At 42.5% G+C, this 16,303-nt stretch overlaps 1 protein-coding gene across 8 annotated transcripts in view; it reads right to left on the reverse strand.

Moving 5' to 3' along the window:
• LOC139622780 (transcription factor COE3) overlaps window positions 1–16,068 on the reverse strand; it is a 68,699-nt gene extending 52,631 nt beyond the window's left edge. For 5 of the 8 annotated variants that reach the window (XM_071480367.1, XM_071480366.1, XM_071480364.1 and 2 more), the window contains exons 1-6: window positions 15,337–15,967; window positions 14,892–15,048; window positions 14,484–14,547; window positions 14,080–14,135; window positions 12,061–12,134; window positions 10,116–10,184 (exon numbers count right to left, since the gene is read on the reverse strand). In XM_071480367.1, coding sequence (XP_071336468.1) covers window positions 10,116–10,184; window positions 12,061–12,134; window positions 14,080–14,135; window positions 14,484–14,547; window positions 14,892–15,048; window positions 15,337–15,467 — 551 coding nt within the window. In that variant the 5' untranslated portion in view covers window positions 15,468–15,967. Of the gene's footprint in view, window positions 1–10,115; window positions 10,185–12,060; window positions 12,135–14,079; window positions 14,136–14,483; window positions 14,548–14,891; window positions 15,049–15,336 lie in introns of all 8 variants that reach the window. The other 3 variants (XM_071480369.1, XM_071480368.1, XM_071480365.1) reach the window with 3 other exon arrangements.
• Window positions 16,069–16,303: the final 235 nt, after the last annotated feature.

Raw genomic sequence — 16,303 nt, forward strand, 5'->3', positions numbered from 1 at the left:
GCCGCTGATAGATCACTCTCCTGCCCACCCCTTCAACCCACCCCCCCGCCCCACCCCTCCTCTCCACACCCCACCATCATTTCAAGGAGCCTGAGAAATGGCTTAGCCATGTGAGGTTACTCAGGTACCAAAAAGGCTGCGACCCTGTGACCCTCAGCGCCGACCTCCCTGACCTGAATGTCATACTTTCTCCCTCTCCAACGGAAAACAAAAACAAATCTTATCATGCGCCTCCGCGGCTCAAAGAAAAAAAGGAAAGCCCTTATATCAATGTGGTGCTTTGACAATCATCTATCCACATGACCTGTGATTTCTCCGACAGGGTCTGCTTGACACTTACAACAGAGAGGTGACGGCGCGCAGGTTGTCCATCTCTCGCCTTGCCTGCCCTTATCTCCTCTCTTCTTCATCTCTCCTCTCACTCCTCCTTGTGTGCACAACTTAATAAGCAAGCAAGGGGTAGATTCCCATTATGGAAACCCTGGAAAATGGCCCGGACATTTTCCCCCATATCTGGGATCTCCATCTGGAGAAGGCACTCTCGCTCTCACTGCCCCCCTCGTCCAATCTCTGTGTGTGTTCTGGTGAGCCTATACTGCAGAGATGGCTTTCACTCTCCACTGGCTACAATGAGATTGGCCCACCAGGTTGACTCTATTCGAATCGACAACCCATTTCAATAACGTAACAAAACAGAACAGAGTGGTGATGTTGAATAAAACATTTTTGAGGAGTGCCCAGGGGGCAAGATGGGTGTCTTAAATTATCTAAATCTGTCAGATTTTGGAACACTTTAGCAGAAACATACATTTATCGAGACGTAACATGAAATACTCTGCTGCGTACTGATTTAATAATAGCATGCAATTTGGTTAGGCTTCCCATTAGTGTTGTCCTGAACTGCATGTCTGTGTCACTGCTCTCACATCAGTTATTCATAACTAGACTATATGGTTAACAGACTAATAAAGATTACACTGAGGTCAGCAAGTCACTAATCCCCAGCGTTATTAGTAAAAACAAAGCCTACAGCTTTACGCCATGCACCTCATCACATCTGGGTGCCTACGCACGTGCATAGGGTCCGAACATAATACGGTGTGACTTAAACCATACAATGAGAAGAGAAAATAAATACGCTAAGAGCAGCAGGGGTGGACTGGGCCAGGCCTCTGCGGACCTATGTCATCACTCCCTCTGGTCTCGGCAGTGCTCCCCACCCGAGCGAAAGGCTCAATGATTACGGAGGCTCAGCTTCCCTCTAAGAAAGCAAACCGGAGCTGCAGTCCAAACAAGGCCAAGCCAGCAGTGAGGGAGCACTGCTACACCAGGCAGCTCGGGTTTACCGTCGCCTCCGACCTGGCTGGCCCCCGGGCTTGCATTAGTCCCCCAGCCCAGCCTCTCTAGGACAAACAAACAACCACCACTTACACAGTCAGGGACGAGCAGCGAGGCAGGGAGAGCTGGTGCCACCAGCACTGTGTGGAGGGGAACCTGACCCAATTGGATTTGCTTTATCACCCCATATAATGACTCCCAGACTGGCCTTTTCCAGTGGTAGAAAATAAAAGATTACAAAAAAATCTGCCTGCCTGCCATTCTGAGTTTGGCCCAAAATGGGCAGCTCCCCCAAAACAGATGGGGAGGCATCTCAAAAATGTTCCCTGCCTCTGGGGACATGTGGTTTTCCCCATCATTATATAACTGTAAACTCCTGGATGTCAGAGATTGGGGATAATAACTTTCAGATGTTGGCAGCCCGGGCCAGTGGTGGGACCTGCTGGATGGGAACGGTTACTTGGCAGAGGGGAGGAAGTCCGAGAGATTAGGACTAAGATGTGACAGGGAGAAAAGTGGATCTGGACAGGACCTGAATTGGTCACCTTATTGTGTTTCAGTGTGTTCAAGATTGTACGGGGCCCTAATAATGACCGTGTGGGAGGCAGAGGCCCAGCATGTGTGTGCGGGCGGGATGGAGAATGAAACACGAATTAATATCACAACCACAGGAAATCATGTCATCGTGTTAACACGCTGAAATCAAGCTAAAGTGCTCGGGCTTCAACCACCACTTTTAGCATTCCATTTCAATTTTCAGATAGATTTGATATGACAGTTTTAGCACTCCCCATTGCAGTGCAGATGTGCCACTAATTCAGAAACAGACACACCTCCTTCAATAAATGAGTCCTTATAGAAGTGTCATCCTGTTAAACCATTTTTATTGGTTTGTCTCACATGGCGGGAGAGGATCATTGTTCACTGCAGACGAGACGTCGTCGCTGGTTTGCCGGCGTGGTCAAGGTTTGGTCACTTAAACTCATACTCCTCTAACGACATGGAGCATCTCCTCACATTTTTATAAATTCCAGCTGGTCAGTGCATTGAAAAAAAAAAAAAAAAAAAGAAAGCACAATCCTGTTTTTCTTCTTTTTACATTTTTTTCTTCTTCTTTTGCTTTAAAGTATCGATCGCAGTGCTGAACAAGCAGAGGAGTGTTTTTTATTGTAAATCAATACTGATCGATCGGCAGCCTGGGTGTTGAATATGGATCAATATCACACCAGGCTGTGGAGGAGATCTGATTTCAATTGGCAAAAGAAGCCCGCAGCAGGTTTCCATCAAGCGGTAATTCAAGACATGGGAACATAAGTCAGATGGATTGATATAGACTAGCCAGGACCTTTCTTGCCACTGAACCAGCACAAGGAAATTTCTGTCATATATCATTAACGCAGTTGGGGCAGGCAGTAAAAAAAAAAGAGGGGGAGCAGAGTACCTTAGTGACCCTCAGTGAAGAGCACTGGTCAAACATTGAATAAATACTCCATTATTAGCTTGAATCTTATGTTTTTTTTACTCCAAAACTCCAGAATAAAAAAAAAAAAAAAAAAAGAAAATCCAACCAACTCTACCACTAAAATAGACGCTGAGGCTCTGCTCTCTGTGCACACATGCACCACAGTGTGGTCATGTTCTGTGGAACTTCTGGAACTGATTATGCGGAGGTCAGCTTGAGATTCATACTGTAAGCTGTTATTAATTTACTGAACAAATGTCCTAGAGAAAACTGGTGAATGGTGAAATATTTTTATTACACTTATCATACAGTCGATCTTTATTAAACTTGCACATTTGTTTAATTCAAGCACCCCGACAAAATTCATAATATAATCTAACGGCGCACACGTGTCACCAAAGTGCATCCAGCATGTGTGAATGTTAAAAAAGCAGGTCGCCTCGTTCATTCATCACTTGTTTGTGATTCTTGAACAGAGGGGCACTGTTCCAAATGACAGCATTGTAAAACAATAAAAACAGAGCTATAGTTAGAAATAACTTGTCACTTTTAATAAATGACACTGGTTCAGGGCTCTTTCTCTGGGGCTTCTCCTCCGATACATCCCAGGCACCCCTGGGGCCAACAGAGCAGCCAGCAGACCAGCTCGTTTCCCCGAGGTAACTGATGACCCTATCCCTGAATTCCCCCATCTTTGTCCTGTGACCTCACACCAGCGGGAGCAGGACCATGTCCGATGAAATCTTCAGACTGCTTCCCATCCTAATCTTGCCCGTGTCACACTACAAATTGCTACATTCAGAAAATGGAAATAGATGGAGGGTGGGGATGGAGGGAGGGACTGACAGAGGTAGGGGAAAAAAGGGAAGGATGGGAAGGGGAGTGGAAGAGTGTGCATCGACAACCAGTCCCCTAAGAAAAATACTTGAGGAAAGAACGACTCGGGAGATCCCGACAAGGAATCACATCTCAGTGAACATATTGATCTGATTTACAAAACCTCCACTCTAATGCGAAACAAATGGCGTGGGCGTGAACTGGTACTTAACCATAAAACCCCAGCATTACTCCGTCTCCGATGAAATACCACATATATCCCTCACCAGGGCCTAATGTGCTGTTTTACGGCCAGATACGACTGAGGTTGACCCAACAGTTTGTTTGACAATTAGGGGAAACCTAATAAGGATTGAATGGGAGTGAGAACATGCCAAGAGAAAGAAAGGGGACCCTTTTTCAAAAGAAAAAATGGCTAAAAAAACATTGGTCTGAGTGACCTAAATGTGATTCACAGAATCAGGAGCTGTTTGACAAAGCTCTCGCGTCATTAATGCTTTAAGAAACCAAACAACATCTTCAAAACAGCCACAGAGTTTAATTATAAAGGAGAGCTGCTAAATATTTGAGAAAGAGTGGCATGTTTTATTTACTTCAGATTTAATTTCAATAATGTAAGATTTTCACCGTGGTGGCTTATTGCAGCAGTGTCAGGGAAAAGTGAACACAGCTTAATAGATTGTTTTCTTTCATAATATCAAAATAAATCACCTACATTTCCCAACAGTCGCATTAACGCAGCGCTAAACCAAGTCAGTGAATGCAACTGAAGATAGCAAACTTTAACATATAAAAACAAAAAATCTTTGATAACCTTTTCTTATTTCTCTTCAGGATGTGTGTGTGTGTGTGTGTAACTGTGTGTGTATACAAGGTCCAGTGTTGCTCTTGGCCCAGCATTCATCCCATCACCCCAGCTCTGGCCTTGTTTCTGTCAGCAGTGAACCAGGGGAGTAAAAGAGTGGGGGGGGGGGGTGCAAGAGAAGGAGAGGAAGAGAAGGAAAGAGGGAAAGAGAAGGGGGTGGTGAAGGGGGGGAGGGGTTGTCTCCATGGACAGATGGACTGCTCTTTCTCAACACATGTGGAACCATGTTTCGTCTTTCACTGCCGTCAAGCTGGAGCCGAATCCGTCGCTCTGTTGGCCCGCACCACTCTTTCGTACTGCACACCTCTCTCTTTAGCACAGCACACACACACACACACACACACACAACACAAAAGTGCACCAACACACACATGCATGCAAGTGTGTGCACGCACGGAGACACACACACACATGCACACACGCACACACACCACACAAACATCTCCGTCTTTCTCTGCACACATGTTAAAGTCATCACCCCTGCTCAGCGCTAGTAAAACACAACACCCCCGGCTTCTCTGCTGTTGTCAAGTCTTGCCATTAGCTGATGCCACTGGGGAATCCTACCCTAGTGAGGTGGGTCTCCCTCGGGAACGTCAGGCACCACGTTACGTTCAGCCGCCACTCATGTGAACCCAAACATGTGAGCATAATTTGGAAAATATCATTTATACTGTGCGTCTTTGTACGTGTCTTGACATTTACAAACTGCGATAAAACCGACATGAGGGAGGAGGGAATAGAAAACAGGGCGAGAATAATTTGAGGTAATGTTTTGCTTAGTGAACAGTATTACCCAATCCTGGATGTTGGAGCACTGGGAAGGAGGTTCTGGCTCTGAGGCTGCAGAGAGGGTCTGGGTTTCATTTTTCGGCAAGTGCAAGCCAAAGGAGAGCTGCCAAGTACAGCTTTCGCTCTCAACACTTCCTGCTCTTCCTACTCTGGCTCAGGAGGAGACAGGCTTCACTCAAACATCATGTCGACTTAGGCAGGGGTGGCCAGTTTATTCTCCCATTTCTCCATGGGCGTCAAAAACCCACATCTGTCACATGAATTACACCAAACACAGCAATAAATAAAACACCACTGTGGGTATATTGTTAAGCCACAAATTAAAGGTGTGTGCACATGTGTGTAAATATAGGCAAAAAGCATTTCCTACACAAATTAACAGCTTTAAATGACTCACTGTAAAGTCTTGAGAAACACTGCAGCGCAGGTCCCAGAGCTCAGTGGCATAATGCAAAAAATCCAGAAGGAACACCTGCAGCAATCAACTCTCAATCACAACAACAGTGACCCCATCCACTGCATCATTTTCATTATGGATGGTGCGAGCACAATGCTAGATTAACACTACCTACTGAGTGCCATCTTAATTGCCCCTCTGCAGATGCAGTGAAAACATGTCATTTAGGTACTTCATAAACGCACTTCTCTTTGCAGGTTATCAAGACAGCCGCTCAGTGAAAACACACCCTCTTTTCCAATGCTGATGTGCAATTAAAATGGTTTTAGAAATCCTCTTTGACAGTCCAGGGCTTAGCCAAAAATGTAAATGACATTAAAGGAGACAATGAATTTAATTTTGTTTAATGTCCCCTTTCGCTGATTCTCATTTACATCACATTTCCACATAAAGGGCTGACCTTATAAATACTGGCATTTGTTCAGCTTTTGGAGGTAATCACGGTTTTGCAAAAACCAGATGGGAGCACACAAATTTTCCGATTTGTTTCTTAGAAGGCCGAGGGAACCACATGTGAGACGTTCTAAGGCTGCAGCCCTTTGTTTCTGGTAAACAACTTGACAACAAGTCAAGTGCACTCTGGGAAATGACCTCGTAGGTGTTCCACAAATGAACGATAACGCAAAGTCATTTAGAAAATACAGGCTCACTAATGAGGGACATAACGGAAAGCTAAGCAAAATTTACATTAGGCCAAAATTTAATTGCATTAACACACGAACAGGTGCGGGGAGGCCTTTATAAATGAGCTAAATGAATAAAAGCCTCCCACAGCACAACCATGTGTGCTGACCAAAAAAAGAGACAAGGGGAAAAAAATAAGGGGAAATACAAGTCAATGTCATGAATTATTCAGTGGCTGGGCTGCACTCCAAAGGTCAGTGCTCTCTGACCTTTGTGACAGGAAGTGAAAGGGAGCGCCGTGGCCGCTGGAATAAATGGAGCTGACATGTTTAGCTCTGGTCCAGAATCCGTTTCTGAATGGCAGCGTAAATTGACACAGGATGTTAAACTGTATGAACATACATTAAATTCAAAATTCATATATGGGTTGAATACACACCGATAACACACATTCTCTCTCTCTCTCTCTCTCTCTCGCTCTGTCTGTCTCAATTCGACTTGCATAAATTGCTCCAGCTTCTCAGAATAAAAAAGTGACCTTTGAACCCCGACACACAGAACGAGTCATTTTCTCTCCTCTTTCAACAACATGTGCTGTCTTATTACAAAATCCATGTGTGAGCCTGAACAATGTATCTAATCTTTCACACAAGAGAAGACAAAGTCAATATGCAAGAGAGTGAAGACAGATACCAGACCAGGAGAGTCATCGCAAATTGAGTTATGTTTGGCTATACACTACATGCACTGTAAATGGGAAAACCATCTAATCAGATATCGGTACCTCATCACTATAACTCTAAAGACTCAAATTACCAACTGAATAAACCTGCACCCCCACTTACTTTAAGGCACCATTAACTTATAAATGTGACATCCGTAGCACTGCTGGATTTATAAAGAGGAGAGATGATTACACCAAACTGAAAAGTGCTGTGGTCATAGCAACAGTGCTACAATTAATCATACAAACAAATTACTGCTTCTTTTATTTAATGTAAGCAGCAGCAGACTTTGACATTTTTAATCTGGTTTGATGTTGGAAGAAAAGGGGGAAAAAAAGTATACTCACACTACTGAAGACAATACACTTTTTTTTTTGTAGAGCAAAATATACTGACTTTCCCAAAAGATATTGAAATTTGAGTCACAACACATGAATGCAACAAAAATAGGGCCTTTCTTCATCCAAAAATGAGTCTGAATAATGCAAGGGCATCAAATGTAAGTGCTGAAATATTTAAAGACCAAGCAGTGCTGAAACTTTGTGACAGCTGTTGGGCCTATATCTAACCAACTTCTTTTTTTTTTTTTTTTAAGAGAATCCTTCCTCCTCTTCAGAAATCTGAGTGAAAATCTGTATCAAAACTCTGAGAGAAAATAGGGTAAACAGATGTCTGGCTTGACCGCAGGAAAATAGGACACATTTGGAATGATAAGTTTCCCAAACTCCGTTGGATATGCCAGATCCATGGGAACGCCAGTTAATGTCTTGCTAGATGCCAGCTAGCTGTGTGCGCTTTCCCCTCTTACCATCTGGGAAAATGTTACAGCGAATGAACGCCATCAATGATTCACTCCAAATCTGTTTCTTAAGGTTCGGCCATGCTACTGTTTCTCTAGGAAATGTGGCTGTGCTAGCTGGTTTTCATACTGTAATTGTAGACAGATGAGACATGCCTGATTCAACAATCAAACCTCTCCTCTAGGTTTATGTCACTCAGCTATGTTCTACTCAATTGGAAATAATCAGTTTCTGCCAGCAGCGACCGCAGCACAGGTGCCTGTAATGATGTGCATGAGAAAATGACAGCTGTAACAGAAACGGCTGTAAAACATGGACGCTTTCACTAAAAGCTTACCCATATGCACAGCGGGAATAGTCAAGTAATTGCAGTAAATAATCTGACGTAGGGAACCTACAGTGTGCTCTGGTCATGTCCGTAACTCACGCTAAACCCTGCAACCTTTCACAAGCACCCCTCTCTGCAAGCCTCCTACAGTCACTGGGAACCTGTGTGGGTCTGTTAGGGTGAGCTGACGGGCTCATAGTTACGACATGGAGACAATGGGAGGGTCTAATGAGGAACATATGCTTTTGTGTTTCAACAGAGCCGCTCATTGTGCAAGGAAAGGGATACTCTACTCCTATTCAGACTCATCACAATGAAAATCCGAGCCCTCCCTGAGCCAGTTGAGCTTACAATATCCATCCGCTTCTTTTTTCCCCTGTTCTTTTTTTTTCCCACCCCTCTTCTTGACTTTAATTCTCCATGCATTCATTTTGCTTATTGTACTTATGTTACATGTTTTGTCCGGCAGATTGAAGAACAATGGTGTGCGAAACTCTAAGCAGTAAAAGGCAGCAGAGCGACACAAAGCAAAACATGAAAGCAGCAGAAATTAGCCAAAGTAGACGTCTCAAGTTATATGTTAATGTTTGCACCATCATCCCTGCATCTGACTAATAAATGAAGCAATCCACTCGGTACCAGATACAGCAGGAGAAAAAAAAACTGTGTCCTAAACACATCGGTACTTTTCTTGTGCACTGTCATAAAGAATATAAACATTCAACCAGAGCAACAGCATAGACAAAACATACAAGCAGCATGCATGCGTATGAGGACGTGTATGCGTGCGTGTGTGGGTGTCTGCCTGTCTGCGTGCTTGTGTCCTCATCTGTGTGTGTGTGTGCATATCTGCATTTATCTACGTGTGTGTCTGTGTGAGTTTGAGTTCAGACAGCAGTAGCTCTGGTAATCCATCCAGGCTCCCAGGGCAGCCAGCTCCTACTTCCTGATGCATGAGAAGCTGCTGGAGTGGAGTGGCAGCAACAACTGCTCAGCCCTATTTGATTACTAATAAGAGAGTTGTCCCCTCTGTCAGATACCAGGCATTCTCCACTAAGCAAACAGTGATTCCGGCTAGTCAAACATTAGCATTGCTGTCTCTCCCTACTACGTGGTGAGAGTTACATTGAGATCGACGCTCAAACGTAACCCCCTACCTCGCCCCTATATCCACCACACACACACACACACACACACACACACACACTGACACACACACACTACCTAAACATATTCAAACTGACCAGGACATATAGTTTCACAGTGTGAGAATGCCAGTGCCTGAAAGAAGGCCATTTATTCTCCCTCTTTAGAAAGTGATGAGGGGTGATATAAATGCGGCAGATGTAACTTTCCTCAAGGTGCAGAACAAAACAGCAGACATAAAATGTTTATCCCTCCTAAAACGAAACTTTAATGGCATCTAGCTCACAGCTAACTTCAGAGAAGGAAACAGTCAATGAAAAACAACTATTGACAGTGTAAGCATCACTGTCGTAAACAAAGAGAGGAAGCCAGCCAAATAAATGCGAAGTTGCCTAAGCTAATTAGGTGTATTCCCAGCATGATCCTCTAGTGATTGAGCCACCTGTGATTGAACAAACCCTATCCAGGTGGTGACCGCCCCTCAGTGCACAGGTACCTGGGAAAGACACCCCTCAGCCACTCACACAAGAATCACCCACAGTTCCCACACTGTGGTGCTAGAAGATGCAAGTCAGCCCAACTGGGCCGTCTGGCACACCGGGAGGGAACTCATTTGTTCACTAGCTGATCCGTGTGCCTGCTCATCCATTTAGTCAGTCAGACACTCACTCATTCATTTACTCGCTCATCCCCCCCCCCCCCCCCCGTTCACAAACACAGAAGGAGCTGCACGCAGCCTACCTGTCAATGATCACAGGGTCTGATGGAGTCTCGTTCCTGTTTCCACAGCTTTTCTTGTCGCAGCATCGGCTGTAAGGAACATAGGACAGTGTGTGTGTGTCAGGACAAGAAAATACTTTGCTAAATAAATAAAAATAAATAAATAATGCACACAAAAGCACATGCATTTATGAGGTGCCTTGGAGTGGTTTTGATATCAGGAATGAAATTGCCATGAGATTTCCTTCACCCAATCTATCCATTCCATTGATGCTGATGGCTGATAAAAATGGTGAAAACAACATGTTGTGTTGTTTGGCTTAGTGTTGGAGGGGAGGGGAGTGGGGATTGGGCCAGGAGGCAGGGGAGTCACTTTTCACAGCTTCAGCTTTTGTTTACCTCTAATTGCCAAGCTGCTATTTCTGAGGGAGATGCAAGGTGCCACCCTCAACCAATATTTCTGCGGGGCATTTATCAATTATGGCCTCAAAAGCACTAATCTATCTTCCACCACATGTTTCAACCATCTCCTCCCTAAGCCTATAGCTCGCCGCCTTTCGCGTCTTTGATTAGAACTTGAATCAAAACTGCAAAAATAAACAAATACATCATCCCAGCCTCCATGTGAAATGAAAACATATAAACATATGTGAATAGGATTGATTTATGCCATATGGTGCAGAAAGAATAACAAAGATTGTGTGCAAAGCTACTGTCAGTCAGCCACACGCTACTTAAATATGTCTGATTTACATGACTTTCTAGCAGCAATAATAAAGATGTGTTTTATAGCTGAGGTGCTGCAAAGTATTAGAGCAAAAGGATAATTCAAAACTAGCGTATTACAAGCATAAAAAATAAGCTTTAAAAGATTAAACGCTTATTCTTATTATAACTGCTCTTATTACATATATCCACTCTACTACTTATATCTACTGATTATAGGCAGCAGTAGTAGTTGCTCATTCAGCAGCAAAACGCACTTCCTCTTGACAAAAAAAAAAATATATTACCTCTAGAGCACAAGCATATTCACCGTGTCACAAATAAGTGATGGATGCATGTATAAATTGAGCGTGAGTGATGAGTTTATGCATGGAAAAAGACAAATCATTCTCAGCTCTCATGCTGCACTTGCTCTCAACCAGTAACTTGAACAATGCACCGGTGCAACAAAGGAGAGGTTAACCGACAGTATCCGAATTCAATGTTCACAAAGCTCATGCTGAGCTCAACAATAACAACAAAAGGCGTTTTTCCTTTTAGTATCAATGACACCGTTGAAAAGCAGCGCAATATGAGAGGTGGAGATTTATGTGGTTAAATGACGCTAAAAGGCTCGCTGATCATTGTTGACAGGTGGGATCAACCGAGAACTGACTCTGTGCTAAAAAGAAAAAAAAAAAAAAAAAAAGAATGGATACATAGCAGGCAGCGTCTATGCATAACTTAACAGAAAACACATTGTCTCTGGCAGGAGCAAATAGTGACATACAGTTCTTAAAATATAAAATAAATAAACTAAAAATTAAAAACATAACTTATGTACTGTGTCACTGACTGTTTATTACACATTCAGTTTCCCTTCACTGCAAAAGACAGTCAGTTCATTCTCACTGTCATATTCATATTCATATCAAAGTTGAATCACATCCTATCAAAGTTAGAAATGACAGCAGTTCTTCCTCTCTCTCTCTCTCTCTCTCTCTCTCTCTCTCCCTCTCTCTCTCTCTGTGAGTGTGTGTGTGTGTAAGTGTGAGTGTGAGTGTGAGTGTGTGTATGAGTGTGTGTGAGTGTGTGATTGCTGTAGGACCACAGGACAGTGTGGATTGCTGCATCACATCACGAGTGTCAGAAACTTATTGAAGGGGAGTGGAGGTGACTTTCTGCCTGGACGTGCAAAATGGACAGAGCAACAACAAAAAAAAATAATAACAACAATGACAAGAATAATAATAATTCTTACCTGCACATAATTTCATGAGTAAGAAGAACTCTGCACATTTCTGGATTCTTGTCTTGGCCCTCATAAACTATGGCCTTTGAAAGGAAATGAGATGGAAATAAAAGTGAACACACAGCCATCTCTTAAACACATTAATTCACAAATAATTAGACGAACATAGCTGCTGTTCCTGAACTTCATGAAATAAATCAGGGCAGGAACACACATGATGTTAGGACAACACAATATATTAAATGAGTGCAAAGGCTGAGTAAGAGTGTGGTTCAGATAATCACACTGTGATAAATTATATTAATTTATATAAACATCAATTACATCCACCCAAATAAACAATTACAAAAAAAAATAACTGATAGGAACAACAAGAATAAGAGCAGCAACAGTATTTTTAGTGACAGCAATAATAAAAAACATAATTATAAAATAAATGGAAATAATAATGGTAGGCTACTGACAATAATATTAAATTGTTTTTTTTTTTTTTATTAATCTAGATAATATCCTGTGGCTCAGACAGACAGACAGAGAAAGAGAGACAGAGAGATTTTCATAAGGAGAGATCCAATAGAAGTGTCATCAATATGCTTATAATCTGGGGATATTTGGGGGAAAGTGTTAATGGGCAATCTGTTGTTTATTTTGAGCCGCTAACAATGATCTTTCTGTGGATAAAAAGCGGTGTCTGGCGGTACGGTTGAGTAATTTTTGAGCATTGGCTGAAACAGATGGCGTGGAGCTATCAGTTCTGCCGCTCTTCTCTTTCTCTCCCTCCCTCGATCCCTCCCTCCTTCTTCCATTTCTAAGGATAGACTCTTCACTCCCTCGTACTGAACCGGCACCAAGTGTAGACGCAAGCAAAGCATTACATTATTGACAAAATACTTACAAAAATAAATAAATAAATAACCAAATAACAAAAAAAAACAAAAAAAAAAACCAAAACACAATAAATAAGCTGCGTGATGTTTGTTTATGTTTTTCTGCCACGAATAAATTCTGTGTTTTTTTTTTGTTTTTTTTTTTTTTTTTTGGCTTGCTTCAGGCGAGTATGAGAGAGTGACTTTGAAAAAGTGACATATCTGAACCAGGTCGCATCACTCTTTTTTTTTTTTTTTTTTTTTAAAGCTGTCCTACTTGACCTGATGTGTGTGTTATTCTTTCTTTCTTTCTTTCTTTCTTTTTTTTTCTTTTTTTTTTGGTTCTGGGAGCCGGGCGATTATCTATATTGGTTTGATTTATGTCGCTATTTGCAGCTGTAGAAACAGAAATCCATAAATTGCTTGTTCTGCGTCATTGACTCGGATCATTCGCACAGGAATGTTGTCTGTGACCAGTGGCCCAGGCTTCACGGCTCTATTCAGGAGACTCTACCTAAAACCTCCGATTATAAACAAAGCATGAGATGGAGAGCTGAAGTGAGGACGCCTGATTTTATTCCCCTAATTATAATGAAGCTTACAAACCTCTGCGTTGGCTTAAAACGTGTAGAAAGACGCATAATAAGAACATTTGTGCAGCGCTGGGCTCTGGGTTAAAAGTCAAAGATGAGCGAAATTCTGCAAAAACAATATTAATATTAATGTTTATAAATATAATACGTTATGCAAATTTTTTTTTTAATATCTTCAGAGCGTCACCTCTGACTCTGTGCAGGAAAAGTCAGATAAGATCATATGGAGCAGACGTAGCGTTTAAATTTTAATGTTGGACAAACTGAGCCTACAAAGAAGCCTAACTCAAGCAGAGTAAAATCGACTTTGGAGTCTCGCAATATGATATGGCCAAACATAAACAGTCCAAATGGAGGCTGTCTCTTCTTGTTACACCGGTAATTTGATTTTATTTTACGCCACCACTACATTTTGCAAGCAGATTTTTTTTTTTTTTTTGTGTGTGTGGTGTATGTATCTCAGGGGGTGACAATTTGCACGGCGTGTTAAGGGTTTTTGCACAAGTGTAACCATGGATGTGCAGCAGAGTTGCACCGTGCGTGGACACACAAGTGTAACAGCAGCTTACCTGCTTCGTCATGGAATCGATTAACCGTATGTAAAGATCCTGTTCTGTTCTGACGCCTGCAGGGGAGAGAAACGCAAGAGCACTGGTCAATTTTGAAGAATTGTTGGCGACAAATTAAGAAAAAAAAAAAAAAAGACAGAAAACCCTCGAAAAAAACAAAAAAGTTTGGTAACATGTCCTAAAAAAAAAAACAGAGCTCAGAGTGTTACTACATTTATAAAATTATCAGACAGCTTTTTACTACAACCACTACTACTACTACTATTATTATTGGTATTATTATTATTATCATCATTATCATCATTATTATTATTATTAGAGCTATGTGGTGTGATGCAGGCAGGCAAACCAATATTTGATATACTTGCACATGTTTGCAAAATATTAATGACATTTGAACTCACCATTGCTGTACAATAACTGTAGTTTGTAATGTATCCCATTGTTAGTTTTTTCACTGGTTGGTTCCTGCAGAAGAAACAGTTTGTGAAAATCAGCATCAACACAACAACTGCCTGTCATTATACCACATGTCTGTGTGTTAAAATACATGAGTGGATGTATATACATATATATATATATATATATATATATATATATATATATATATATATAGTTTGTGTGCAAAAGAGGAGAAACACCTTTAGCTGTTAAAACCACTCTCTGTCATCAAGGAATTGAGTTTTTAAAAATAATCAATATTACACGTGACTTCCCCTTAGTAACCCACCGCCTTTTCAGGGAACATAATTTCGATACATGTGCTGATTATGTTCAGGGGGTTGCATGTATTTCTAAAATACACCGCTTACTTTTTCTTTCTCCACAAAGTCCACAAAAGCTGTCCTTTCGATCTCCACGGGCTGACCCTGTCTGTCATACAGCGCCAGGACGAAATGGAAAAAATTGGATTTTCTGAGGTTGGAAGGGGGCTGCTTTTCATAATGTGCCCGTGCCAAGCCGACACCGCTGCGGGGAGAAAACAAGAGACCATCTCGGTTAAGCACCGGACACCGGGGATACTAGATGATGGAGAAGCTGATGGAAACATTGGAGATGCAGAAGCACGCCCGAGTACGGGGGAGATTTCTTGATTTGTCACAATAATGGGTAATCTCATGTAATGAAAGAAGGGAAAGCCGAAGGGGGGGCATTTATTGGGAGACCGTAATTGATACAGAGTATTCAGGGGATTGAGGGGTCGATATGATGAGGAGGGAATGCGTGAGAAAAATCAGATGCTTTTGGCATGCGTACCTTTGGGCGGCTGTGTTTGCATCCACCACCCCAGCTGTGTGCATCCAGGAGCGGACCGAGTTCAGTCCACCCAGCGGTTCCTCCTTCATCGTCGTCCCACCCCGCGGTATAGTTTCCTGAATCCCAAACATTTAGGACAATTTGCGTGAAAAAAGAGCCTCCTGCGAAATTAGGGAAATAAACGTCCAAGCGTGTTATCCTTCAGGGTTCTTTTTTTTTTTTTTTTTTTTTTTTTCACGGGATAAGTAGCGAGAGCCGATTCAGGCTTGCGAGGGAAAACCCGGTCCACAGGTCTTGCCTCCCTCTTCAGTCCGTCCGATGTGAACAATTCTCAAAGTGCTGTACTTAGTTAGAGCGGTATCCACAGACTGGAAAAGTGAATTGTTCAATAGACAAGATTTTTTTTGTGTGTTGCTATTGTTCCTCTTTGTTTTTTCTTTTTCTTTCTTTTTTTTTTTTTTTGTGCTATTCACAGAAAAATCGATGGCAGTTGTTTGTGTTTGTGGGTGATGCTGCTCTCAAAGTGCCCACATCCCTGAAGCACCGCATCCAAAACCTTCAGGACTTCTTGTTGAATAAAAAACCCACTCCTGAAAAGGTGCTGCTGCTTCTCCACAAGACAAACACAGGCAAAGGCTGATCACCAGTGGAGGTGTTCCTAGTACACAGGAGAGGTGGATAAGGGGCCCTTTCGCGTCGTGCAGGATGGATGGGAACATGCAAAACTAAGCCCTCTTTCCCCGAGGACTGAAATCTTTCCCGGGAGCCAAAACTCTAAACCCACGGGAGAGGCGCTGTCAGAATATGACGCTGAAGGGGCGTGGTTTTGACCATATATGGAGCTCTGACGGTTCCTGTCAGGCAGTGGCGCTCCACTGTACGGGTACAGCCCTATAGTGCAGCAGCCTGAGAACACTCACTCGCTCCACTTTTCCTCTTGCTTAGGCCCTATATGTGGTGAGTTTTG

This window comes from Trachinotus anak, unplaced genomic scaffold, assembly GCF_046630095.1.
Source record: "Trachinotus anak isolate AG129_WGS33_773 ecotype Australia unplaced genomic scaffold, CSIRO_AGI_Tana_v1 ptg000007l, whole genome shotgun sequence".
Classification (NCBI taxonomy): Eukaryota; Metazoa; Chordata; class Actinopteri; order Carangiformes; family Carangidae; genus Trachinotus; species Trachinotus anak.